At 42.5% G+C, this 27,741-nt stretch overlaps 1 protein-coding gene and 1 long non-coding RNA gene across 2 annotated transcripts in view; one reads left to right on the forward strand and one right to left on the reverse strand.

The window, feature by feature from the left end:
* Positions 1 to 16,522, forward strand: part of crata (carnitine O-acetyltransferase a) — a 31,860-nt gene extending 15,338 nt beyond the window's left edge. The window contains exons 5-13 of the mRNA XM_014143433.2: positions 4,747 to 4,912; positions 5,269 to 5,443; positions 6,123 to 6,301; positions 6,637 to 6,737; positions 7,016 to 7,135; positions 9,153 to 9,275; positions 11,025 to 11,223; positions 14,565 to 14,702; positions 15,204 to 16,522. Of these exons, the coding sequence (XP_013998908.1) occupies positions 4,747 to 4,912; positions 5,269 to 5,443; positions 6,123 to 6,301; positions 6,637 to 6,737; positions 7,016 to 7,135; positions 9,153 to 9,275; positions 11,025 to 11,223; positions 14,565 to 14,702; positions 15,204 to 15,419 (1,417 nt within the window). The 3' untranslated portion in view covers positions 15,420 to 16,522. The remainder of the gene's footprint in view (positions 1 to 4,746; positions 4,913 to 5,268; positions 5,444 to 6,122; positions 6,302 to 6,636; positions 6,738 to 7,015; positions 7,136 to 9,152; positions 9,276 to 11,024; positions 11,224 to 14,564; positions 14,703 to 15,203) is intronic.
* LOC106570871 (uncharacterized) lies at positions 10,136 to 27,722 on the reverse strand. The gene is made up of 3 exons (XR_001320794.2): positions 27,664 to 27,722; positions 13,936 to 14,010; positions 10,136 to 10,549 (listed from the first exon to the last, which is right to left on the reverse strand). It is a non-coding gene; the product is annotated as an uncharacterized lncRNA (long non-coding RNA).
* Between the last annotated feature and the right edge of the window lie 19 nt (positions 27,723 to 27,741).

Raw genomic sequence — 27,741 nt, forward strand, 5'->3', positions numbered from 1 at the left:
ACTTTGCTCCATTCATCTTTCCCTTGATCCTGACTAATCTCCCAGTCCCTGCCGCTGAACAACATCTCCACAGCATGATGCTGCCACCACCATGCTTCACCGTAGGGATGGTGCCAGGTTTCCTCTAGATGTGACGTTTGGCATTCAGGCCAAAGAGTTATATCTTGGTTTCATCAGATCAGAGTCTTGTTTCCCATGGTCTGAGAGTCTTTGGGTGCCTTTTGGCAAACTCCAAGGGGGCTGTTGTGCCTTTTACTGAGGAGTGGCTTCTGTCTGGCCACTCGAGCATAAAGGCCTGATTGGTGCTGCAGAGATGGTTGTCCTTCTGGAAAGTTCTCCCATCTCCACAGAGGAACTCTAGAGCTCTGTCAGTGGTCATCGGGTTCTTGGTCACCTCCCGACCTAGGCCCTTCTCCCCTGATTGCTCAGTTTGGCCTGGCGGCCAGCTCTAGGAAGAGTCTTGGTGGTTCCAAACTTCCTCCATTTTAAGAATGATGGAGGGCACTGTGTTCTTGGGGACCTTCAATGTTACAGAAATGTTTTGGTACCCTTTCTCAGATCTGTGCCTCGACACAATCCTATCATTGAGCTCTACGGACAATTCTTTAGACCTCATGGCTTGGTTTTTGCTGTGACATGCACTGTCAACTGTGGGACTTTTTCTAGACAGTTGTGTGTGTGCCCTTCCAAATAATTTCCAATCAATTGATTTTACCACAGGTGGACTCCAAGTTGTAGAAACATCTCAAGGATGATCATTGGAACCAGGATGCACCTGAGCTGAATTTCGAGTCTCATAGCAAAGGGTCTGAATACTTATGTTAATAAGGTATTTCTGTTTTCTATATTTAATACATTTGGTAAAATTTAAAAAAAAAAACTTTTCGCTTTGTCATTATGGAGTATTGTGTGTAGATTGCTGAGGATTACAGCCTGTAACGCCTGTAACGTAACACTTTGAAAAACTAAAGGGGTCTGAATACTTTCCGAAGGCACGGTATGTAAGGTATGACAGCAATCCAAGCTTTGGTTTTATTTAGCTGGTCACTGTTTCAAATGCTAACTTAACATTTGTGGCTCAATTAAGTTACTTTTATGATTTGGACATGGATCACAAAAATGGCAAAAAATAAATACCATTAACTTGCATTGAATTTGTGTCACAAATGCTAAGGAGATAGTGTTTGAAAGTTAGCATTGAGAATGCAAAACATTATGAACACCTGCTCTTCCCATGACAGACTGACCAGGTGAAAGCTGTGATCCCTTATTGATGTCACTTGTTAAATCCACTTCAATCAGTGTAGATGAAGGGGAGGAGACAAGTTAGAGATTTTTTTTTTAAGCCTTGAGACAATGGAGACATGGATTGTGTATGCGTGCCATTCAGAGGGTGAATGAGCAAGACAAAAGATTTAACTACCTCTGAACGGGGTATAGTAGTAGGTGCCAGGCTCACCGGTTTGTGTCAAGAACTGCAATGCTGCTGGGTTTTTCACACTCAGTTTCCTGCGTGAATAAATTATGGTCCACCACCCAAAGGACATCCAGCCAACTTGACATAACTCTGGGAAGCATTTGAGTCAACATGGGCCTGCATCCCTGTGGAACGCTTTTGACCCCTTGTAGAGTCCATGCCCCAACAAATTCAGGCTGTTCTGGGTGCAACTCGAAATTAGGATAGTGTTCTTAATGTTTTGAACTAGAGGTCGACCGATTAATCGGAATGGCCGATTTTTAATTAGGGTCGATTTCAAGTTGGGTCGATTTCAAGTTTTCATAACAATCGGTAATTGCCATTTTTGGACACCGATTATGGCCGATTACATTGCACTCCACGAGGAGACTGCGTGGCAGGCTGACTACCTGTTACGCATGTGCAGCAAGGAGCCAAGGTAAGTTGCTAGCTAGCATTAAACTTATCTTATAAAAACAATCAGTCTTAACATAATCACCAGTTAACTACACATGGTTGATGATATTACTAGTTTATCTAGCTTGTCCTGCGTTGCAGATAATCGATGCGGTGCCTGTTAATTTATCATCGAATCACAGCCTACTTCGACAAACGGGTGATGATTTAACAAGCGCATTTGCGAAAAAAGCACTGTCGTTGCACCAATGTACCTAACCATAAACATCAATGCCTTTCTTAAAATCAATACATATACATATACTGCTCAAAAAAATAAAGGGAACACTAAAATAACACATCCTAGATCTGAATGAATGACAATCTTATTAAATACTTTTTTCTTTACATAGTTGAATGTGCTGACAACAAAATCACACAAAAATAATCAATGGAAATCCAATTTATCAACCCATGGAGGTCTGGATTTGGAGTCCCACTCAAAATTAAAGTGGAAAACCACACTACAGGCTGATCCAACTTTGATGTAATGTCCTTAAAACAAGTCAAAATGAGGCTCAGTAGTGTGTGTGGCCTCCACGTGCCTGTATGACCTCCCTACAACGCCTGGGCATGCTCCTGATGAGGTGGCGGATGGTCTCCTGAGGGATCTCCTCCCAGACCTGGACTAAAGCATCCGCCAACTCCTGGACAGTCTGTAGTGCAACGTGGCGTTGGTGGATGGAGCGAGACATGATGTCCCAGATGTGCTCAATTGGATTCAGGTCTGGGGAACGGGCGGGCCAGTCCATAACATCAATGCCTTCCTCTTGCAGGAACTGCTGACACACTCCAGCCACATGAGGTCTAGCATTGTCTTGCATTAGGAGGAACCCAGGGCCAACCGCACCAGCATATGGTCTCACAAGGGGTCTGAGGATCTCATCTCGGTACCTAATGGCAGTCAGGCTACCTGTGGCAAGCAAATGGAGGGCTGTGCGGCCCCCCAAAGAAATGCCACCCCACACCATGACTGACCCACCGCCAAACTGGTCATGCTGGAGGATGTTGCAGGCAGCAGAACGTTCTCCACGGCGTCTCCAGACTCTGTCACGTCTGTCACGTGCTCAGTGTGAACCTGCTTTCATCTGTGAAGAGCACAGGGCGCCAGTGGCGAATTTGCCAATCTTGGTGTTCTCTGGCAAATGCCAAACATCCTGCACGGTGTTGGGCTGTAAGCACAACCCCCACCTGTGGACGTCGGGCCCTCATACCACCCTCATGGAGTCTGTTTCTGACCGTTTGAGCAGACACATGCCCATTTGTGGCCTGCTGGAGGTCATTTTGCAGGGCTCTGGCAGTGCTCCTCCTGCTCTTCCTTGCACAAAGGCGGAGGTAGCGGTCCTGCTGCTGGGTTGTTGCCCTCCTAGGGCCTCCTCCACGTCTCCTGATGTACTGGCCTGTCTCCTGGTAGTGCCTCCATAATCTGGACACTACGCTGACAGACACAGCAAACCTTCTTGCCACAGCTCGCATTGATGTGCCATCCTGGATGAGCTGCACTACCTGAGCCACTTGTGTGGGTTGTAGACTCCGTCTCATGCTACCACTAGAGTGAAAGCACCGCCAGCATTCAAAAGTGACCAAAACATCAGCCAGGAAGCATAGGAACTGAGAAGTGGTCTGTGGTCACCACCTGCAGAACCACTCCTTTATTGGGGGTGTCTTGCTAATTGCCAATAATTTCCACCTGTTGTCTATTCCATTTGCACAACAGCATGTGACATTTCTCAATCAGTGTTGCTTCGTAAGTGGACAGTTTGATTTCACAGAAGTGTGATTGACTTGGAGTTACATTGTGGTGTTTAAGTGTTCCCTTTTATTTTTTTGAGCAGTGTATATATATATTTGTAATCATGACAATTACAACAATACTGATTGAACACTTATTTTAACTTAATATAATACATCAATAAAATCAACTTAGTCTCAAATAATGAAGAAACATGTTCAATTTGGTTTAAATAATGCAAAAACAAAGTGTTGGAGATATATCGTCCGATTAATCGGTATCAGCCTTTTTTGGTCCTCCAATAATCGGTATCGGCATTGAAAAATCTTAATCTGTCGACCTCTGTTTTGAACACACAGTGGATATTATTAAACAGTGAGGATGAATCAGATTATTTTTTATTATATCTGTATAATATATTTGTTTATACTATATTAAGTATATTTGGTTATACTATATTTATTACTATACCATATCGCTCAAGTGTGTGTGTGTGTGCGCACGCTGTCTGGTTGGCAGCAGACTGCTTTATCTAGCTTTACTTAGAGATCACAGTTTAATCACTGTGTTAAAGCTGCAGTATGTAACTTTTTGGGTGACCTAAGGAAAAACAATCACGTAGAAATGTGAGTTATAGACCTGTCATTCTCATTCACAGCAAGTCTAAGAAGCAGTAGATCTGTTCCATGTCCTCTATTTCTATGCTTCCTATTTTAAATCTTTTACTTTGGGTTTTGTACACCAGCTGAAAATACAATAACAAAAATATATTTCACAGCGGTTTAGATGGTACAATGATTCTCTATACCATACTTGCTTGTTTTGTCACATAAACTGAAATTAGGTGAACTATTCAAATTTTAGCAACCGGGAAATTGCGGAGCGATTCCTGCGTAGTTCATCTTTAAGTTTATTGCCACAAGTTGACATCAGTTGTCGTTACTGTTTTGGATAAGTCCTGAGTCCTATGTTATAATTATGGAATCATCACGTAAGCCTTATGACTGAATGTTCAAGAACATTTCTCCCTTAATAGTTGAAGAACTTCAATGAGTCCGTAAATGTATGTTTGACCATCCACCTCTCATTGCTCGGTCCACAGTGAGACGTTACCAGTGGAGTACCTGGGTGGGAAGCAGTTGTGTATGAACCAGTACTATCAGGTCCTGTCCTCATGTCGCATCCCCGGCCTGAAGAGGGACTCGGTGGTCAACCACGCCCATCGCTCCAGGCCTCCCACTCACATCACTGTGGTGCACAACTTCCAGGTAAACCAAGAAAGACCTATGGAACTTAGTGTAGTCCAAAAGTGTTTATTTCACACTTTGTCAATGTGTAATTACAAAGAAAATAATTCATCTACACACTCTTTAACTCTGATGCAGTTGATTGTTTAGACATCACAGCTACTGTACACCTTGCCAAATCAGGGCGGTGGTCATTATTGTACGCTACAGGGAACATGCATCTGAAAACTGAGCATTTTTTTTATTGGACAAGGCCAGGTAGTCTCACCTTGTTTCAGACCGTTTGGCTCATGACCCAGGTTGAGCATTTTCTTCTGTCTACAAGTTGATTGTGAATACATACTTTCTCTCTCTCTCTCCTGTCTCTCCTCCATCAGTTCTTTGTCCTGGACGTGTACAACAGTGATGGCACCCCGCTGACGGTAGACCAGTTGTACATGCAACTGGAGAAGGTCTGGAGCTCGTCCCTGCAGACCAACAAGGAGCCCATCGGCATCCTCACCTCTAACCAACGCAACAGCTGGGGCAAGGCCTACAACAACCTTATCAAGGGTGAGGAAACAAGTAGATGAAGTGGTGCAAAGGCAGATGTTTAGTTTTTACTCAGTTTGTCAGAACCTAATGGACAACTAAGGAAAGCTCAAACCAAATTTATTCACCCAATGGGTCAGACAGCTGAACAGACAAAGACATATTTACACAAGCACTGGTATTTAAACCTTCCTCCTATGCTGAGTCTCCTCCTTACACATCTGGACAGCCAATACACCTCTGTTGCTAGACAGGACTTTAGTGATATCTGTTCTTTCTTACTTCACCTGACCTCGGCCCAAATTCCTCAAGCCTCCCCAACTCACGGCTTTCCTGTTGACTTGTACCAGACTGTGGCCTGTTCCCCTTTCCATAGGATATATGATGTCTAACATGAACATGTTCTGCCAGAATGTAAACATTCTACATTCCCCTCTCTCCCTGAGTGACATGAATAAGGATATTGAATTTTTTCAAGTTTAGTTGTCAGAACCCATCACAGGGAAAGGGTCTGTGTCTCAATATAGTGGTTTCCTCTCTTTGAATCCATTCACTTCAACTGTGCTGATATGGAAGAACTGGGCCAGAGGTGAGAAGTGGTTTAGAACTGGAGTCAAATTAGATTAGAACTGTGTTTACAACTGGGTTTGGGTAAGTGTGAATAACAAGTAGGTTGCTGTCTGTCCTTTTCTCCACTTAGATAAGACAAACAAAGACTCTGTGCAGGCCATCCAGAAGAGCATCTTCACAGTGTGTCTGGATGCTCCCATGCCCTGCGTCTCAGACGAGCTGTACCGCAGCCGAGCCGCTGTCCAGATGCTCCACGGAGGGGGCAGTCGCTGGAACAGTGGCAACCGCTGGTTCGACAAGACTTTGCAGGTGACGCCACACACACACACACACACACACACACACACACACACACACACCGATGCTCCACGGTGGGGGCAGTCGCTGGAACAGCAGCAACACACGTACACTCACTCACACAGAATACACACATACAGAATACATACACAAACACACTGTATGTATCTTCCCCTTCTTGAAGTAGAAAATAGTAAAAATAAAGAAAAACCCTGGAATGAGTAGGTGTATCCAAACTTTTGTTTGGTACTGCTTTCTTTTTTTTTAAACACTGAACTTATTCGACTGAAATCCCTGAGTCTGTGTTGTCAAGTGTTCCTGACTTTTCCCGTTTCCCTTGTTTCCAGTTTATCATTGGAGAGGACGGGTCATGTGGTCTGATGTATGAGCACGCCCCTGCTGAAGGCCCGCCTATTGTGTCCTTGATTGACCACGTTGTCGAGTACACGTAAGTACACCACTGTTGGGTCATCTCATTCATTTACATAACACGGTCTCTTCAATCACTCGCTCATCCCTGTTGTGATGGCTTTGTGTAGAGCAGCAACAAATGAGATCTGCTTCTGTCAATCTTTGGCCAACTCTACTTCAGACATGTAAAATAATTTATTGATGTCAATGGAAGATTTGTGGGAAATGTTGATCTGCGCCATCGTGTCTGCAGGTCTAATTCCCTTAACAAGTACCATGCCCTGAGGGTTTCCTGTCATGTTTATGATCTACCAGGAAGAAGTCTGAGATGGTGCGTACCCCCATGGTCCCCCTGCCAATGCCTCAGAAACTACGCTTTAACATCACGCCAGAGATCAAAAAGGACATCGAGAAGGCCAAGCAGAACATGAACATGTGAGAGTGTAGATACAGTTGAAGTCGGTAGTTTACATACACCTTAGCCAAATACATTTAAACTCAGTTTTTCACAATTCCTGACATTTAATCCTAGTAAAAATTCCCTGTCTTAGGTCAGTTAGGATCACCACTTTATTTTAAGAATGTGAAATGTCAGAATAATAGTGGAGAATGATTTATTTCAGCTTTTATTTCTTTCATCACATTCCCAGTGGGTCAGAAGTTTACATGCACTCAATTTGTATTTGGTAGCATTGCCTTTAAATTGTTTAACTTGGGTCAAATGTTTCGGGTAGCCTTCCACAAGCTTCCCACAATAAGTTGGGTGAATTTTGGCCCATTCCTCCTGACAGAGCTGGTGTAACTGACTCAGGTCTGCACACGCTTTTTCAGTTCTGCCCACACATTTTTTATAGGATTGAAGTCAGGGCTTTGTGATGGCCACTCCAATACCTTGACTTTGTTGTCCTTATGCCATTTTGCACAACTTTGGAAGTATGCTTGGTGTCTTGTCCATTTGGAAGACCCATTTGCGACCAAGCTTTAACTTCCTGACTGATGTTGCCATCTGTTTTGTGAAACGCACCAGTCCCTCCTGCAGCAAAGCACCCCCACAACATGATGCTGCTACCCCCAGTGCTTCACGGTTGGGATGGTGTTCTTTGGCTTGCAAGCCTCCCCCTTTTTCCTTCAAACATAAAGATGGTCATTATGGCCAAACAGTTCTATTTTTGTTTCATCAGACCAGAGGACATTTCTACAAAAAGTACGATCTTTGTCCCCATGCAAACCGTAGTCTGGCTTTTTTTATGGCGGTTTTGGAGCAGTGACCTCTTTCTTGCTGAGCGGCCTTTCAGGTTATGTCGATTTAGGACTCGTTTTACTGTGGATATAGATACTTTTGTACCTGTTTCCTCCAGCATCTTCACAAGGTCCTTTGCTGTTGTTCTGGGATTGAGTTGCACTTTTCGCACCAAAGTACGTTCATCTCTAGGAGACAGAACGCGTTTCCTTCCTGTGCGGTATGGCGGCTGTGTCGTCCCATGGTGTTTATACTTACGTACTATTGGTTGTACAGATGAACGTGGTACTTTCAGGCATTTTGGAAATTGCTCCCAAGGATGAACCAGACTTGTGGAGGTCTAAAAAAAAAAAAATCTGAGGTCTCTGATTTCTTTAGATTTTCCCATGATGTCAAGCAAAGAGGCACTGAGTTTGAAGGCAGGCCTTGAATTGACTCAAATGATGTCAATTAGCCAATCAGAAGCTTCTAAAGCCATGACATTTTCTGGAATTTTCCATGCTGTTTAAAGGCACAGTCAACTTAGTGTAGGTAAACTTCTGACCCACTGGAATTGTGATACAGTGAATTATAAGTGAAGTAATCTGTCTGTAAACAATTGTTGGATAAATGACTTGTGTCATGCACAAAGTAGATGTCCTAACCGACTTGCCAAAACTATAGTTCGTTAACAAGACATTTGTGGAGTGGTTGAAAAACGAATAATAATGACTCAAACCTAAGTGTATGTAAACTTCCGACTTCAACTGTATATACAGTACATAGGCGTGTTCTAGTTCTATGTGTGAGAGCTAGCTACATGCTACATACCAGAGGAGGCTGGTGGGGGAGATATAGGAGGATGGGCTTACTGTAATGGCTGGAATGGAATTATGGAACGGTATCAAACATATGGAAACCGCATGTTTGACTCCGTTCCATTAATACCATTTTAGCCATTACAAGGAGCCCATCCTTCTATAGCTCCACCCACCAGCCTCCTCTGCTACATACATTCCTTGGTCCTGGAGGGCTACAGGGGTTCCCGGCTTTTGTTCCAGCCCAGCGTTAACACACCTGAATCAACTAGTCTTATTTTCCAGACCTTGGTTAAATATTATACAGGCCTATGGATATTTTTCAGAAAAACTGTTTGGATGTATTCAATTATGAATGAATATATTTGAATAGGCCTAACCTGTAATATTCTGCGTTGTGACATCTACCCCCCAGAATGGTTCATGACCTGGATGTCAAAGTCATTGTTTTCTCCCACTTTGGCAAGAACGTCCCCAAGACCCACAAGATGAGCCCCGATGCCTTCATCCAGATGGGACTACAGCTGGCCTACTACAGGTGAGGATGCGCACTATGCTAATAATGTTTCCATTCTTATTTCAGTTACACTGCAAATAGTCTCATGTAGCCACACCTCCAAAATCGCGTTGTCATGCCTCCCTTCGACGTTTAGAGAATTTTTGTCTTAGTCAAAACGGTTTGAATGGAACGCTGGCTTCCAGCAGCAAGATTTTTTATTGGATGTTACATTTCAACAACCCTCTCCCACATGCCCATTAGTGCTCACTGCTGGTGCTACTTGTTTTAGACTGGGTAGGACACATTTTGCGGCGTTGTTCAGTATGCTAGTTTAAAACAGTGCAGGAAATGGAAGAAACCCTGGTGGAAAAGCTGAATTGTGTTTTGCCAAAAGTGTGTCCTACACACACAATCGACATTGATCAACAAATGTTGTGATTTAATCAGTGATTTCCAGGCCATTCTCACACACTGTTGCACATACGACATTAATCTAGTAAGCACCTTTGATTTAAAGCAGGTTCCCACCCCTATTTAGCTATCTTTCTACCATGAACTTCCCCAGGCTTCACATTTAGCGAATCCTGGTTTTCAACGAGGATACACTGCAAAGACCTATGTCATGGCTGCATTGTTTAATAAAAAACATGAGCTGGCGCACACCCAGAAAATGTATTTTGTGTGGAGGTGCGAACGGCGAACTAACGGCGAATAAACTATAAAAATAAAGAGTCGGACACTCTATATAAACTCCCAGTAATTTACTGGGTAAATCACAAATGTTTCGGCATCACTGTGCCTTCTTCAGGGTAATGTCATGATAACAAACAGTGCAACCAATGACAATAGTGAGGGGTGTGTAATAATGATTAAGTTAATTAAAATAAATTGAGTGAAACTGTTAAACAATAGTTTATGGCATATTAAATATATTAGGCTATCATATGCAAACATAATTGAGTATGGTACATAATATTAGCATCAACATACATTATTGTTTAATTAAATTTCACATATTTAATTGTTTCCTATTTTTATTTATATTTGTTACATGTAATCTTTTGGTTCAACCTTAATGCATAATAAGCATCATCAACAGGGGAACATATTCGGTATACGCTAATAAGCTGTAGAAAGAATATATCCATTTATAAGACTTGTTCATAAAATAGAGAATTGTTCATAAGGGACTGAGTCAAAGTCAATATTCAGACCACTAGATGTCAATGTTTTTAGATAGGATATCCAGTAAGCCTCCTTTTGTAGGATCTCAATGTTACCTCTTCTCCTTGGTAGAGCAACATCCGCAGTGCCTGTGAGGGAGGAGATTGGATGGTTAGCTTCAACAAAGTGAGCTGCTATTGGATAGTCAATGTTCTTACACCTGATTGAGCTGTGGTGTTCAGCTATGCATTGTTTTTTTAATTGTCTTTTAGTTTGCCCTACGTAGGCTTTTCCACATGAACAGGAGATATGAGAGATTACTCCCTTGGTCTTGCATGAGATGATATCCCTTTAATTATTTGTTGTTCTTATCTCTTACAAAAAATAAGTATTTTCTTAAAACTGCATTGTTGGTTAAGGGCTTGTAAGTAAGCATTTCACTAAGGTCTACACCTGTTGTATTTAGCACATGTGACAAATAAAATGTGATTTAACAGGGATTTTTCATGCGTGCATTGTTTGACAATGACCAGTTGAGGGCACCAGAGAGCAAAATATTCCCTAACCTAACTCCTACCAGCCTTAAACTGTACCAATGCAATATAACTGGGATCTCTCTCTCAGGATGTATCAGCGGTGCTGTGCCACCTATGAGAGCGCGTCTCTGCGTATGTTCAAGCTGGGTCGCACCGACACCATCCGCTCCTGCTCCATCGACTCTGCTAATTTCGTCAAGGCCATGGACGACCCATCCAAACAGAAGATAGAAAAAGTGACCCTACTGGAGAAGGCTGTGAAAGCCCACCGGGCATACACTGACATGGTGAGTGAGTGCTGCACAGTCTAATAGAAAGGATAGATACCCGCACAACAGGCTTGGGGTCAATTCCATTTAGATTCCAGTCTGTTAGGGTCTGACAAACAAAAACTCTCACGGATGACTAATAAAGCTCAAACCAAGTTTATCACATACTGAGTCACACAGCTGCATAAGACAATGACATGTTTACACAAGTACATATGTATACCCTCTACTGGGCGCAGTCAACTCCTTGCACATCTATCAAATCAGTTTATTTGTCATGTGCGCCAAATACAACAGGTGTAGTAGACCTTACAGAGAAATGCTTACTTACAGGCTCTAACCAACAGTGCAAAAAAGGTATTAGGTGAACAATAGGTAATTAAAGAAATAAAAATAACAGTAGCGAGGCTATATACAGGCACCGGTTAGTCGTGCTGATTGAGGTAGTATGTACATGTAGATATGGTTAAAGTGACTATGCATATATGATAAACAGAGAGTAGCCGTAGCGTAAAAGAGGGGTTGGCGGGTGGCGGGACACAATGCAGATAGCCCAGTTAGCCAATGTGCGGGGGCACTGGTTGGTCGGGCCAATTGAGGTAGTATGTACATGAATGTATAGTTAAAGTGACTATGCATATATGATAAACAGAGAGTAGCAGCAGCGTAAAAGAGGGGTTGGGGTGGGATTGGGGGGGGGGGGGGGGGGGCACACAATGCAAATAGTCCGGGTAGCCATTTGATTACCTGTTCAGGAGTCTTATGGCTTGGGGGTAAAAACTGTTGAAGTCTTTTTGTCCTAGACTTGGCACTCCGGTACCGCTTGCCATGCAGTAGTAGAGAGAACAGTCTATGACTGGGGTGGCTGGGGTCTTTGGCAATTTTTAGGGCCTTCCTCTGACACCACCTGGTGTAGAGGTCCTGGATGGCAGGCAGCTTAGCCCCAGTGATGTACTGGGCCGTACACACTACCCTCTGTAGGGCCTTGTGGTCAGAGGCCGAGCAATTGCCGTACCAGGCAGTGATGCAACCCGTCAGGATGCTATCGAAGTTGCAGCTATAGAACCTTTTGAGGATCTGAGGACCCATGCCAAACCTTTTTAGTTTCCTGAGGGGGAATAGGCTTTGTCGTGCCCTCTTCACAACTGTCTTGGTGTGTTTGGATCATGATAGTTTGTTGGTGATGTGGACACCAAGGAACTTGAAGCTCTCAACCTGCTCCATTACTGCCCTGTCGATGAGAATGGGGGCGTGCTCTGTCCTCCTTCGCCTGTAGTCCACAATCATCTCCTTAGTCTTGGTTACGTTGAGGGATAGGTTGTTATTCTGGCACCACCCGGCCAGGTCTCTGACCACCTCCCTACAGGCGGTCTCGTCGTTGTCGGTGATCAGGCCTACCACTGTTGTGTCGTCTGCAAACTTAATGATGGTGTTGGAGTTGTGCCTGGCCATGCAGTCATGAGTGAACAGGGAGTACAGGAGGGGACTGAGCACACACCCCTGATGGGCCCCCGTGTTGAGGATCAGTGTGGCGGATGTGTTGTTACCTACCCTCACCACCTGGGGGCGGCCCGTCAGGAAGTCCAGGATCCAGTTGCAGAGGGAGGTGTTTAGTCCCAGGATCCTTAGCTTAGTGATGAGCTTTGAGGGTACTATGGTGTTGAACGCCGAGCTGTAGTCAATGAATAGCATTCTCACATAGGTGTTCCTTTTGTCCAGGTGGGAAAGGGCAGTGTGGAGTGCAATAGAGATTGCATCATCTGTGGATCTGTTTAGGCGGTATGCAAATTGGAGTGGGTCTAGAGTTTCTGGGATAATTGTGTTGATGTGAGCCATTACCAGCCTTTCAAAGCACTTCATGGCTACAGACGTGAGTGCTACGGGTCGGTAGTCATTTAGGCAGGTTACCTTAGTGTTCATGGGCATAGGCACTATGGTGGTTTGCTTGAAACATGTTGTTGGTATTACAGACTAGACATCTAGACAGCCAATACATCTGTTGCTAGGCAGGAACTTCAGTGGTGCCACTCCTCAGTGTAGTCATGGCCCTGTCTCCTATGTGTGTATGTCATAGGACTGTTCCTTCTCCCTTCATCTGACCTGACCTCGACCCACATTCCTCACTCCTCCCTAATCCACGGCTGTCCTACCTTATCTGTTGACTGAAACCAGACCGTTACCCTTCTCTCCATAGGATACATGATATTTAACCATAACATGTTCTGACAGAATGGAAACTTTCTCACTCAATAGATTTCCATCTTCTCAGTTCTAATAGTGTAAGATATTTCAAATTAGATTCCAACAAGTCAATTCAGAAATTAAACCATATTCCAAATGTTCCTAATTGAAAAGCACTGAGGAGAATTGTAATGGAATTGACCCCAACCCTATGGCACCCTATTTAGTCAACCTTCATCAGTGACAAAGTACTGCACTCACTAGTGCTGAGCGATTAACCGATAGTTAGTTATTATAGTTATTTTTTTTAAACATCTAATTGACAAATGTCGGTTCAATAATTTTAATTTAGTTTTATTTTCTTTTTTCTGTGAGCTCATTGCGCTGTAGTTTCTCTAGAGATAAATAAGATCAAGCCCGAACTGTGCAATGTAGTAGGGAGGCCAATATTCAAAATAGTTTTTCACAGAAAACATGGTGATTAACTACAATGACCATAATCCATTGCGCGCCCGCCTACTCATCCGTTCTGTGTGGAGATTACTATACCTCAGTGGTGTGGAGCAGACGCAGAGAACGTGTGATCGAGAGGTATAGAAAGCAGCTACTTCGAGGTATCTCTACCTGAAAATACAAGATTTAAGTGATTGATAGTTAGTATTCAGAAGTCATAAAATGATGCCTTATTTACTTTGAAGAAATACTAAAATAGTGATGTTGTCAGACAGCATAGGCAGCAGCTCTATAGAGATGATGACTGAATGAAATAAAAGTCATCATTACATTAAACCAATGTAATATACACAACTGAAACATCTTATTAAAGTAATGTGAATAAATGATGGTTAATACGGAATTAGCAGTAATGGACAGTCACTACCATCATTTTATTAATTGTTTTATTCTGTGTTACAGCATTCAATCCACGTAGTACATTTCATGTAAAAAAAATATATATTTTAAATTACGAATCAAAAACGTGATTCTTTTTTAAGAACCAAACCGACCTCAAAAATCACTATTTGCTGAGCACTAGCAGTCCCTTATAATAAAATACATTAAAAGGTTTGAAGTGCACAAGTCAAGTTTGTTTGGATCAATGATATAGCCTAAACACATCATCAATATGTATGAATATTAGATATAAATATGTATGTCTATGGTTTGGCTGTGTCCAGGCGATCCATGGCCAGGCCATAGACCGACACCTTCTGGGGCTGAAGCTGCAGGCCATCGAAGACCTGACCTCCATGCCTGAGATCTTCATGGACACCTCGTACGCTGTGGCCAACCACTACAACCTTTCCACTAGCCAGGTAAATAGCTAGCTAGCGGGACATGGAACTTTTCATTCTCGATCATTGTTGTTTTCCGATCTGGCAACACAATATGGTGGCCGAACAACCATATGACAGTGTTTTATTAAACCATTTTGGTTGAATTACTGCTAGTCTGACGTAATTGGTTGATAAAACACTGTGCCGTACTGAAGTACTCTTTCCTTGCGTGTCTGTCTGCCCTGCACGATTGGGACAGGTGATGCGATGCCAAGCTTAACAATTAGCTATTGAGCGAATGTTGTCAGTGGCCGATACTTGGGGTCAGCCAAGTGTCATCTTGGTTAGCTAATTTTTATACCTACATTAGCAAGCTTAGTCATTAGAAGTTAGCTACATAGGGATCTAGCTACTGAGGCTTCTTAGGGGGTCTAGCTACTTAGGGGGTCTAGCTACTGAGGCTACTTAGGGGTTCTAGCTAATGCTCATACCGTAAGGAGTAAGCTTTCCCGCTCCCCCCTTCTTTCTCCTCCCTCAAAGGTGCCAGCCAAGACGGACTGTGTGATGTGCTTCGGGCCCGTGGCACCCGACGGCTATGGCGTATGCTACAACCCCATGGCAGAACACATCAACTTTGCCGTGTCGGCGTTCAACAGCTGCAATGAGACCAATGCGGCCCACATGGCCCAGAGGCTGGAGGAGGCCTTGCTGGACATGAGGATGCTGCTGGAGAGCACCCCCAAGGCCAAGCTGTGAGAGGAAAACCGAGATGGACCTAGTTCAGGGTCAGACTAGGCTTGGCTGAACACTGCTTCAGACTTAGGCCACCACAGACTGTCTGATACAAGACCGCTTAAGACCGCTTCAGATGGTCCAAGGCCTATGCCACCATTGACATCTTGCCTCAGACCTGGTTCAGAGCCCGGCCAGGCCACCACAAACGGATACAAGATCGATTAATACCGCTTCAAACCAGATTTGGGTGTTTTAGCTAGTACATGGTTGCCATCATTACAGTTGCGGTTTGGTGTACAACAGTTTGATGGCGTGTTGTTTTTATGACAGATTGAATGATTTATTGACTGTAATATTAAGACTATTAAATTCACGTTTATTGTTCATAAAAAAATAAAATTCAGGTTTACTTGTACAGATCGAATCATATTCTTTGTATTACAATCATCATTGTGGATGAGCCTGTGACAAAACAATAGCCTGGTCCCAAATGTATTTCTGCACAAGACCATAGGTGTTGGCAAGACGGCACAAACAGATCTGGAAACAGGTTGCAAAATAGAGTTTGAGGAGTGGAGTGGATCACTAAAAAGAGATCGAATCATTATGGCTGTGTTTAAATTGTGTATAATTAAATGAAGAACAGTATGTTTGAGATTGTCGCAAATACAGTGCATGTTATTTGGAAGAGCAAGTGTGTGAGTGGGATACTGGAACTTTGTACCTGCCTTGCCTTCTGGGATTTCCTTTACATTTTTTTACACTAATTGTGTAAATACCAGTGTTGGGGAAGCTACTCAAATATAGTTTACCAAGCTACCAATTACTTCACACTGGAAGAAGGTAAGCTACACTAAAGTTACCCATAATAAAACTATAGTTACTTTGAAAAAGTAGTTCAGTACATCCAAACTACTTTGTGAATAAGTATATGTAAATACTGCAAAATGTAGTTCATTTACTAGTTGAACTATGTGTAGTTCACTACTCCCCAACACTGGTAAATACAGACATTTGAATTTTGATGGTACTTGTGTGTCTGTCTGGGTTCTGAATGCTGTAAATAACACTGGTTATGTACTTAATGCTGGTGATTAACATTAAACAATTATTTGTGAAAATCATCCAAGTTTCAAGCCTGGTATATGTACACTCAAATGTTCTTTTTTTTATAATTATATACATTTTTTTTTTATTTATTCCAAAAACAAACGTGAATAAGTATATGTATATATACTTGGCGTGCTGGCTGAGCTCAATCTTCATCACCATCTTCCTGAGCGAAGCTCCATAACGCGTGCCATATTTACCCACAATCCCCACCTTCTTGGTGCGCTTAGCCATTGTTGCTGAGGAGACGTTGGTCCAAAGATGACAATGACTCCATCGTCTGTCTCCGCATCCTCCCATCCCTAGTGCATGCATTATTGTTTGCCACTTGGCCTTAAATTGTACAAATTTGTTTTTCCTCACAATGGAAAATCAAATGAGTTATTGAAATAGCATGGCCCATGCTATTTCAATATTTAAATAACTCATTTGATTTTCCATTGTCAATGATGGCGGATTGATTGACTTCCAAGTTTTTTGTATACATTTATATCAAAAGAATAACATTTTAAAAGTACTATGAAAGCTGGTTTAAATAGAAAGTGAGTGAGTTCCCCCCAACCTTCTTCACTGAGCTATGCTGACAGTTTAGATTAGAACCATGGACAGCACCCCACCACTTCATAAGTGTCAAGTTCCCCTGTGTCTAAGGTCTTGTTCCCCTACTCAGACGTTGCTGACACATGCCAAGATATGTATTTTACGTATCAGCTAACCACATGTTATGCGTTGAAGACGACTGGGAAAAAACTAGGTCAAATCATGACGTTAGTGATTTTCACGTCGGAAAGTCAGAGCACTAGATAAGATGCCTGCATTTTCGACTTGGAATTCCGAGTTGGATGACCATTCTTCCCAGTCGGATCTTGTTTATTCCCAAGAGTTCCCAGTTGTTTTGAACGCAGCATTATAGCAATCTGGTGCCTGAGGGCACAGTCAATAACGTGGACCGCAACAATTGGTTGATGCATGCAACATCTAAGTAGGGGTACACAACCTTGATGTGCATTGCATCAACCAATAGGAGAATTCCTGCAGGTTCAAAGTGGAGGAAAAAAGTGTTGTCCCCAAAAACTTCCTTGCTGAGGGATGTGGAGTCAACGCCTGCATCGGCAAGATGGAAAGAGGAGCAGAGCATCGAGTGTTATGCTAATTATCGCCATATAATCAGGAGTTGTGAAATGCAGCCAGTTGCCAATGCCGTGTGCTAGGTTAGAAGACAATTAGCCCAAACAAAGAGAAACATGGTTTTTTTTTTAAAGCTTGTGCCTCCAGGTATAATTGAGGGTGAGTCAAGTTATTTCAATTACATTTGTCATATGATTTAATACATGATTGTGCTCCATTTAAAGTAGAAATTGAATATATACACTATATATAGTTATATATATACTGCTCAAAAAAATAAAGGGAACACTTAAACAACACATCCTAGATCTGAATGAAATAAATAATCTTATTAAATACTTTTTTCTTTACATAGTTGAATGTGCTGACAACAAAATCACACAAAAATAATCAATGGAAATCCAATTTATCAACCCATGGAGGTCTGGATTTGGAGTCACACTCAAAATTAAAGTGGAAAACCACACTACAGGCTGATCCAACTTTGATGTAATGTCCTTAAAACAAGTCAAAATGAGGCTCAGTAGTGTGTGGCCTCCACGTGCCTGTATGACCTCCCTACAATGCCTGGGCATGCTCCTGATGAGGTGGCGGATGGTCTCCTGAGGGATCTCCTCCCAGACCTGGACTAAAGCATCCGCCAACTCCTGGACAGTCTGTGGTGCAACGTGACGTTGGTGGATGGAGCGAGACATGATGTCCCAGATGTGCTCAATTGAATTCAGGTCTGGGGTACAGGCGGTCCATAGCATCAATGCCTTCCTCTTGCAGGAACTGCTGACACACTCCAGCCACATGAGGTCTAGCATTGTCTTGCATTAGGAGGAACCCAGGGCCAACCGCACCAGCATATGGTCTCACAAGGGGTCTGAGGATCTCATCTCGGTACCTAATGGCAGTCAGGCTACCTCTGGCGAGCACATGGAGGGCTGTGCGGCCCCCCAAAGAAATGCCACCACACACCATGACTGACTCACCGCCAAACCGGTCATGCTGGAGGATGTTGCAGGCAGCAGAACGTTCTCCACGGCGTCTCCAGACTGTCACACGTGCTCAGTGTGAACCTGCTTTCATCTGTGAAGAGCACAGGGCGCCAGTGGCGAATTTGCCAATCTTGGTGTTCTCTGGCAAATGCCAAACGTCCTGCACGGTGTTGGGCTGTAAGCACAACCCCCACCTGTGGACGTCGGGCCCTCATACCACCCTCATGGAGTCTGTTTCTGACCGTTTGAGCAGACACATGCCCATTTGTGGCCTGCTGGAGGTCATTTTGCAGGGCTCTGGCAGTGCTCCTCCTGCTCCTCCTTGCACAAAGGCGGAGGTAGCGGTCCTGCTGCTGGGTTGTTGCCCTCCTACGGCCTCCTCCACGTCTCCTGATGTACTGGCCTGTCTCCTGGTAACGCCTCCATGCTCTGGACACTACGCTGACAGACACAGCAAACCTTCTTGCCACAGCTCGCATTGATGTGCCATCCTGGATGAGCTGCACTACCTGAGCCACTTGTGTGGGTTGTAGACTCCGTCTCATGCTACCACTAGAGTGAAAGCACCGCCAGCATTCAAAAGTGACCAAAACATCAGCCAGGAAGCATAGGAACTGAGAAGTGGTCTGTGGTTACCACCTGCAGAACCACTCCTTTATTGGGGGTGTCTTGCTAATTGCCTATAATTTCCACCTGTTGTCTATTCCATTTGCACAACAGCATGTGAAATGTATTGTCAATCAGTGTTGCTTCCTAAGTGGACAGTTTGATTTCACAGAAGTGTGATTGACTTGGAGTTATATTGTGTTGTTTAAGTGTTCCCTTTATTTTTTTGAGCAGTATATATATATATATATATATATACACAGTTGAAGTCAGAAGTTTACATACACTTAGGTTGGAGTCACTAAAATTTGTTTTTCAACCACTCCACACATTTCTTGTTAACAAACTATAGTTTTGGCAAGTCGGTTACATCTACTTTGTGCATGACACAAGTACTTTTTCCAAAAATTGTTTACAGACAGATTATTTCACTTATAATTCACTGTATCACAATTCCAGTGGGTCAGAAGTTTACATACACTAAGTTGACTGTGCCCTTAAACAGCTTGGAAAATTCCAGAAAATGTCATGGCTTTAGAAGCTTCTGATAGGCTAATTGACATCATTTGAATCAATTGGAGGTGTACCTGTATTTCAAGGCCTACCTTCAAACTCAGTGCCTCTTTGCTTGACATCATGGGAAAATCTTTTAAAAAATCAGCCAAGACCTCAGAAAAACAATTGTAGACCTCCACAATTCTGGCTCATCGTTGGGAGCAATTTCCCAAAGCCTGAATGTACCATGTTCATCTGTGCAAACAATAGTACGCAAGTATAAACACCATGGGACCATTCATTTACGTCATTTAGCAGACGCTCTTATCCAGAGCGACTTACAGTAGTGAATGCATACAGTTTTTGTCCTGTGCTGGCCCCCCGTGGGAATCGAACCCACAACCCTGGCGTTGCAAACACCATGCGTTGCAAACACCATGCTCTACCAACTGAGCTACAGGGATGGCCGTAGCTCAGTTGGCACAGCTGTCATACCGCTCAGGAAGGAGACGCGTTCTGTCTCCTAGAGATGAAGGTACTTTGGTGCAAAAAGTGCAAATCAATCCCAGAACAACAGCAAAGGACCTTGTGAAAATGCTGGATGAAACAGGTACAAAAGTATCTATTTCCACAGTAAAACAAGTCCTATATCGACATAACCTGAAAGGCTGCTCAGCAAGGAAGAAGCCACTGCTCCAAAACCGCCATAAAAAAGCCAGACTACAGTTTGCAGCTACACACAGGGACAAAGATCGTACTTTTTGGAGAAATGTCCTCTGGTCTGATGAGACTGTTTGGCCATAATGACCATTGTTATGTTTGGAGGAGAAAGGGGGATGCTTGCAAGCCGAAGAACACCATCCCAACCGTGAAGCACGGGGGTGGCACTGAAATTGCGTGTGCGAGCAAGGGGGCCTACAAACCTGACTCAGTTACACTAGCTCTGTCAGGAGGAATGGGCCAAAATTCACCCAACTTATTGTGGAAGGCTACCTGAAACGGTTGACCCAAGTTAAACAATTTAAAGGCAATGCTACCAAATACGAACTGATTGTATGTAACCTTCTGACCCACTGGGAATGTGATGAAAGAAATTAAAGCTGAAATAAATCACTCTACTATTATTCTGACATTTCACATTATTAAAATAAAGTGGTGATCCTAACTAACCTAAGACGGGAATTTTTACTAGGATTAAAGGTCAGGAATTGTGAAAAACTGAGTTTAAATGCATTTGGCTAAGGTGTATGTAAACTTCCGACTTCAACTGTATACACACACACAAAAGTATGTGGCGACCCCATCAAATTAGTGGATTCAGCTACTTCAGCCACACCTGTTCCTGACAGGTGTATAAATCAAGCACTATAATTGCAGTTGAATAGCCTTACTGAAGAGCTCGGTGACTTTCAACGTGGCACCGTCTTAGCATGCCCCTTTCCAACAAGTTAGTTCTTAAAATTCTACCCTGTTAGACCTGCCCCGGTCAACTGAAATATCTGTTATTGTGATGTAGAAACATCTAGGGGCAACAACGGCTCAGCCGTGAAGTGGTAGGCCACAAGCTCCAAGAACAGGGCCCCCGAGTGCTGATGCGGCGTGGCGCGTAAAAATCGTCTGTCCTCGGTAGCAACACTCACTACCAAGTTCCAAACTGCCTCTGGAAGCAACGTCAGCACAATAACTGTTTGTCGGGAGCTTCATGAAATGGTTTTCCATGGCCGGAGTGATGAATCACGCTTCACCATCTGGCAGTCCGACGGACGAATCTGGGTTTGGGGGATGCCAGGAGAACGCTACCTGTCTAAATGCGTAGTGCCAACTGTAAAGTTTGGTAGAGGAGGAATAATGATCTGGTGCTGTTTTTCATGGTTCGGGCTAGGACCCTTAGTTCCAGTGAAGGGAAATCTTAACGCTACAGCATACAATGAATGACATTCTAGACGATTCTATGCTTTCAACATTGTGGCAACAGTTTGGGGAAGGCCCTTTCCTGTTTCAGCATGACAATGCCCCCGTGCACAAAGCGAGGTCCATACAGAAATGGTTTCTCGATATCGATGTGGAAGAACTTGACTGGCCTGCACAGAGCGCTGACCTCAACCCCATTGAACACCTTTGGGATTAATTGAAATGCTGACTGCAAACCAGGCCTAATTGCCTAACATCAGTGCCCGACAGCACTAATGCTCGTGGCTGAATGGAAGCAAGTCCCCACAGCAATGTTCCAACATCTAGTGGAAAGCCATACTGTATCCATTCCTTTCAACAGTTCTGTCACACTGTACCAGCCGTGGTGAAAAGCGAGAACAATGCATTAGTCACTCACACTCACTACCGTTGTGCCCTTGAGCAAGGAGTCAACCCCTACAATTGCTCTGACACCAGGTCCTATGTACCAGGGCTGATGCTGTACCGCTCCTAGCTTTGTGTCAGTGTGGGAAGATGGGTATTGTGGACGAACTATACAAGAAGTACAGAATGTGTTATGGACACGCTGTACACAAAGTAGAGAGTATCTAAAATAAATGTGACACTTTCTCATTACACACATCAGACCAACAAATAACAAATACTGAAAGTACACAACAATGAAAAGAGTTAGGTCCCTATTTAATCAAAATCCGTTACTGGGTTTCTGGGAAGGATTAAACCTAACATTCTTCTTGCGCAGGTGCAGGAAAGCACATTGACTAATTAGCAAATATGGAGTTTCATTTTGGTTAACAACGAAATTTGTGTTTTTACAGACAAAGAAGACACACCCCGCCAAAATCTAGTTTTAAAACAAACTAATAGCCTAACCCCAAAGGCACAATCTAAAGTCAATAATACCCTGGACCTCATACCCTGGTTCTACCTATATCGGTCTGTGTATTTGGGTCGTCCCAGGTTATCAGACCCTGCTTTGAAACCTGGGTCTGCTTCAGTGGAACCCTGGATTCTCCAATGTACAGATCCTTATCCCTGATTAGTATAAATATTTTACCATTCTAACCCAGCAGGAGGCATACATGTTCTTCGGAGACATATAGTAACAAAAATATAAAACGCAACAATTTCTAAGAGTTTACTGAGCCTACAGGTCACATAAGGAAATCAGTCAATTTAAATAAGTTCCTTAGGCCCTAATCGATGGATTTCACTCAACTGGGCAAGGGCGCATCCATGGGTGTGCCTGGGAGGGCATAGGCCCACCCATTGGGGAGCCAGGCCCAGCCAATCAAAAATAATTTCCCCCCACAAAATAGCTTTATTACAAACAAAAATACTCCTAGCTAGCAAGGGTAATCATGTTAGCATATTTCTTACTGAGATTACTGGTCAAATTTTGGGGGGAGGATTTAAAACAATCAAACTTTATCTGAAAGTTTCAGTATTGAGTGAATTAAACATGTTCAATTGCTTTCATTAGCTAATTCTCTCACTTCCATGAGTTTAAGACAAGGGTTTAGCTATCTTGGAGTTAAGAACATTTCCACAAAGAACTCCAATAACTTTATTCTCAAGAATCTTATTTCTTAGGAAGAAACTAAAAATATTTTCAATAACTTTGAGGAATAATAACTTTTCATACTTTTTCCCTGGGCTCGGATTCACAAAATCTTCTTAAGAAGAAACGTATTCTGAAGTGCCATTTTCCCCAAACTTTATACTTAAAAAGAAACTTATGAAAAGTTGCTATTCAATAAAGTTCTTAAATGTTCTTACAGTGCCTTGCAAAAATATTCACCCCTCTTGGCATTTTCCCTATTTTGTTGCATTACAACCTGTAATTTAAATTGATTTTTATTTGGATTTCATGTAATGGACATACACAAAATAGTCCAAATTGGTGAAGTGAAAAAAATTACTTGTTTCAAAAAAGTAACAAACAATTCAGGGAAAAGTGATGCGTGCATATGTATTCACCCCCTTTGCAATGAAGCCTCTAAATAAGATCTGGTGCAACCAATTACCTTCAGAAGTCACATAATTAGTTAAATAAAGCCCACCTGTGAGCAACTAAGTGTCACATGATCTCAGTATATATACACTGGTTCTGAAAGGCCCCAGAGTCTGCAACACCACTAAGCAAGGGGCACCACCAAGCAAGCGACACTATGAAGACCAAGGAGCTCGCCAAACAGGTCAGGGACAAAGTTGTTGAGAAGTACAGATCAGGGTTGGGTTATAAAAAAAATATCTGAAACTTTGAAGATCCCACAGGGCACCATTAAATCCATTATTAAAAAAGGGAAAGAATATGGCACCACAACACCCACGGACCAGGCAAGGAGGGCATTAATCAGAGAGGCAACAAGAGACCAATGATAACCCTGAAGGAGCTGCAAAGCTCCACAGCAGAGATTAGAGTATCTGTCCATAGGACCACTTTTAGCCGTACACTCCACAGAGCTGGACTTTACTGAAGAGTGTACAGAAAAAAGCCATTGCTTAAAGAAAAAAATTAAGCAAACACATTTGGTGTTTGCCAAAAGGCATGTGGGAGACTCCCCAAACATATGGAAGAAGGTACTCTGGTCAGATGAGACTAAAATTTAGCTTTTTGGCCATCAAGGAAAACGCTATGTCTGGCGCAAAGCCAACACCTCTCATCACCGAGAACATCATCCCCACAGTGAAGCATGGTGGTGGCAGCATCATGCTGTGGGTGTGTTTTTCATCGACAGGGACTGGGAAACTGGTCAGAATTGAAGGAATGATGGATGGCGCAAAATACAGGGAAATTCTTGAGGGAAACCTGGTTCAGTCTTCAAGGGATTTGAGACTGGGACGGAGGTTCATCTTCCAGCAGGACAATGACCCTAAGCATACTGCTAAAGCAACACTCGAGTGGTTTAGGGGAAACATTTACATGTCTTGGAATGGCCTAGTCAAAGCCCAGGCCTCAATCCAATTGAGAATCTGTGGTATGACTTAAAGATTGCTATACACCAGCGGAACCCATCCAACTTGAAGGAGCTGGAGCAGTTTTGCCTTGAAGAATGGACAAAAATCCCAGTGGCTAGATGTGCCAAGCTTATAGATACATACCCCAAGAGACTTGCAGCTGTAATTGCTACAACAGGTGGCTCTACAAAGTATTGACTTTGGAGGGGGGGGTGAATAGTTATGCACGCTCAAGTTCTGTTTTTTTGTCTTATTTCTTGTTTCACAAGAAAAAATATTTTGCATCTTCAAGGTGGTAGACATGTTGGGCAAATCAAATGATACAAACCCCCTAAAAATCTATTTTAATTCCAGGTTGTAAGACAACAAAATAGGAAAAATGCCAAGAGGGTGAATACTTTCGCAAGCCGCTGTAAGTTTCTTCCTAAACCCTTGTCTTAAACTCAGGGAAGTGAGACAATAAGATAATGAAAGCAATTGTGGATTTAAATATGTTCAATGTTTTTTTCGCAAGTAATCTCAGTAAGAAATATACTAACATGATTGCCCTTGCGTGCTAGATAGCTATCTAGCTCAGTTGCCTATGGAAAATCATCAAGACAGTTAAGTTATTTGAGAAGTTTGTAAGAAAATAATGAATCCTGAAAGAAATGTTTGATGAATTGCCCTTACGAACCACCATACATTTTTGCATCAGAAGTGTTTTGTGAAACTGGGCCCAGTGGCCATTTCCAAGTAGTAATCCAATAACTTTATTTTCAAGAATCACATTTCTTCTTAACTTTTTTGCTAAGGAGAAACACAAGGAATAACGTAAGAATATTTCCAAGAATCTTCTTGAAGAATATCAAGTTTGCTTAACTTTCTTCACAGGTCTATAGCTAAGGAAAAAACAGCAGGTTTTGTGAATCTGGGCCCATATCCTTAGCTCTGACCTAGACCAGAGCTATGGATTTGTCTGGACCAGTTATACAATTTATTTTAAAAGGTGGCTAAGGTTTAGGCTTACCTTCTACTTCCGCTATGTCGTCATTCCCATCATTAGACCATGACATGAAATGTGGCCATTTGTTACATAATTTGTTAAGCATTAACAGCACTAGTCCAATAATTCTATGTCTGAACTCTAATTCAACTTTGTGGGTGGTGATGCCTGTTTGAAACAGTACAGAATGTTTGTGTTTTTCATCAAAAGTAATAGTAGGCTTATTGCTTCATAAAAATGTTATTTAACTTAGTGTTTTTCATTACAAAAATAACAAATGTGCTTGAAAAGCAAAACAAACAAGCATCCAATAAAATGACATAATAGTAGTCTATACATGCATCAACAGTTTGGGGTCACTGATGAGTGATTCCAGTCACACTCCAACATTACAGCATTGCATGTCAATAAATTGAGAGTAAACAGTGATAGTCCCATCAGGCCATCTGAGTTATTGGAAGTTTGTTTATAGTCATACTCAAATCAAGCAAGGATCAGACACCGACCAGCACTTTTTAAAAGTTTGTCTCTTTTGCGTAGCCTACTGTGTTCTCTTGTATGAACCGTGACCTATTTGAAAGATTGTATTTTGGTATTGTGTGAGAAATCAGTTAGACAGTTTTGATAGTAGCCTACAATACACGACTGTGCACTGTAGTGCAACAAGTAGTCTTGGAAGCACAGGATGTATTCATTATGCCGATTCTGTTTCAAAACATTTAGTCTAATGCAAAAAGTTTTTACCACAGAGACCGTTTACTCCAAACAGAAAACGTTTTGCAACGAAAATGAGAGTTTCTATTGGACAAATCCAGGTAGGTCTGTCCCCGTTTTGTTTGGTTCTTAAACGGTAAACTGTTTCCGTTGCAAGACACCCATGGAGTGTATTCATTATGTCTTGCAACATAGTAAACAATGGAGTAAACGTTTTCAACAGATTCTGCGTAATGAATACAACCTGGCTACACTACTACACACTAGCTGACTGACTGATCTACAAATAATAATAATTTATTATTTATGATGCAAGGTGATTTGTAGATCAGTCAGTCAGCAGTCGTTTTGATGCCCTCCAACACGGCCATTGACTGTAGCTACTACAGCACCATAGCAAAGATTATGGAAATACTGACAAGATACATGTCTCTCCACCCTAACAATAGAGTACCACGGAATGAGTCATAATACCCATAAAACCTAGTGGTCAAACAGATAAAATGGTTCCAATTGTTTTTCCACCATACATTTTTCCTATAGGGGATTTTAGAAACACAAAATAAGGGCTGTGTTTCATGTAGGCTTACCGTGGCGTGACATTTTGATAACCATGTAAATCTCTCTAGGACAAGGTGACTTATCAATATATTTGCCTGTATTTACCCCCCAAAAATGAAACACTAGTTAGCTGCCAATGTAGCTATCACTACAAATGCCATGAAACTGCAGAATCGAGGTAAGAATCTCTGGATTAATTATCTAATGTTAGCTAAATGTAGTAATGAATAAATTGTCTACATTATTTTAAATGTACATTTGTGAACTGTCTTGTGCAAGTTTTAAAATGACACAATACCTGTTAGCAGCTAGCGACATGCAGAAGCTTGCAGGGATTTGTAGTTTTGCATGATGTCTACTTTAATGCTAATTAGCATTTTCGAATCTGAGCGTAAATAGAGCCGACTATATTGATAAAAGTCACCTCAAAGCGTCACACCAGGGTTAGCCTACACGAAACACTGCCCTTATGTTAAGTCTTTCTAAAATCTCCTATGGGTTCAAATGAATGTTGGAAATACAATTGGATCCATTTCTTTGTTTGACCGCTAGGTTTTATGGGTATTATGACACCTCCACTGTGGGGCTCTATAGGAGTTGTTGTCCACAAAGCGGCAAACGGGCTGTCTAGCTCTTGTCTATCATTTCTTTCGGATTGGTGGTCTCATTATCATTTTCAAAATATCAGATAAGGGTTGTTAACGTCAACTTCCTGTATGTATTCAACGGAGAGAGATGCTATACTATTATACACTCGTTGTTCTCCATACAAAAACAACTAAAAACGCACCTGCTGGAGGGAGACAGGTTTTCCGCCGAGTTGGGCCTCTCGCTTCCATTTTGTAAAGTTTGAAAGCACAAAGACTAC

Source organism: Salmo salar, chromosome ssa01, assembly GCF_905237065.1.
Source record: "Salmo salar chromosome ssa01, Ssal_v3.1, whole genome shotgun sequence".
NCBI classification, from domain to species: domain Eukaryota; kingdom Metazoa; phylum Chordata; class Actinopteri; order Salmoniformes; family Salmonidae; genus Salmo; species Salmo salar.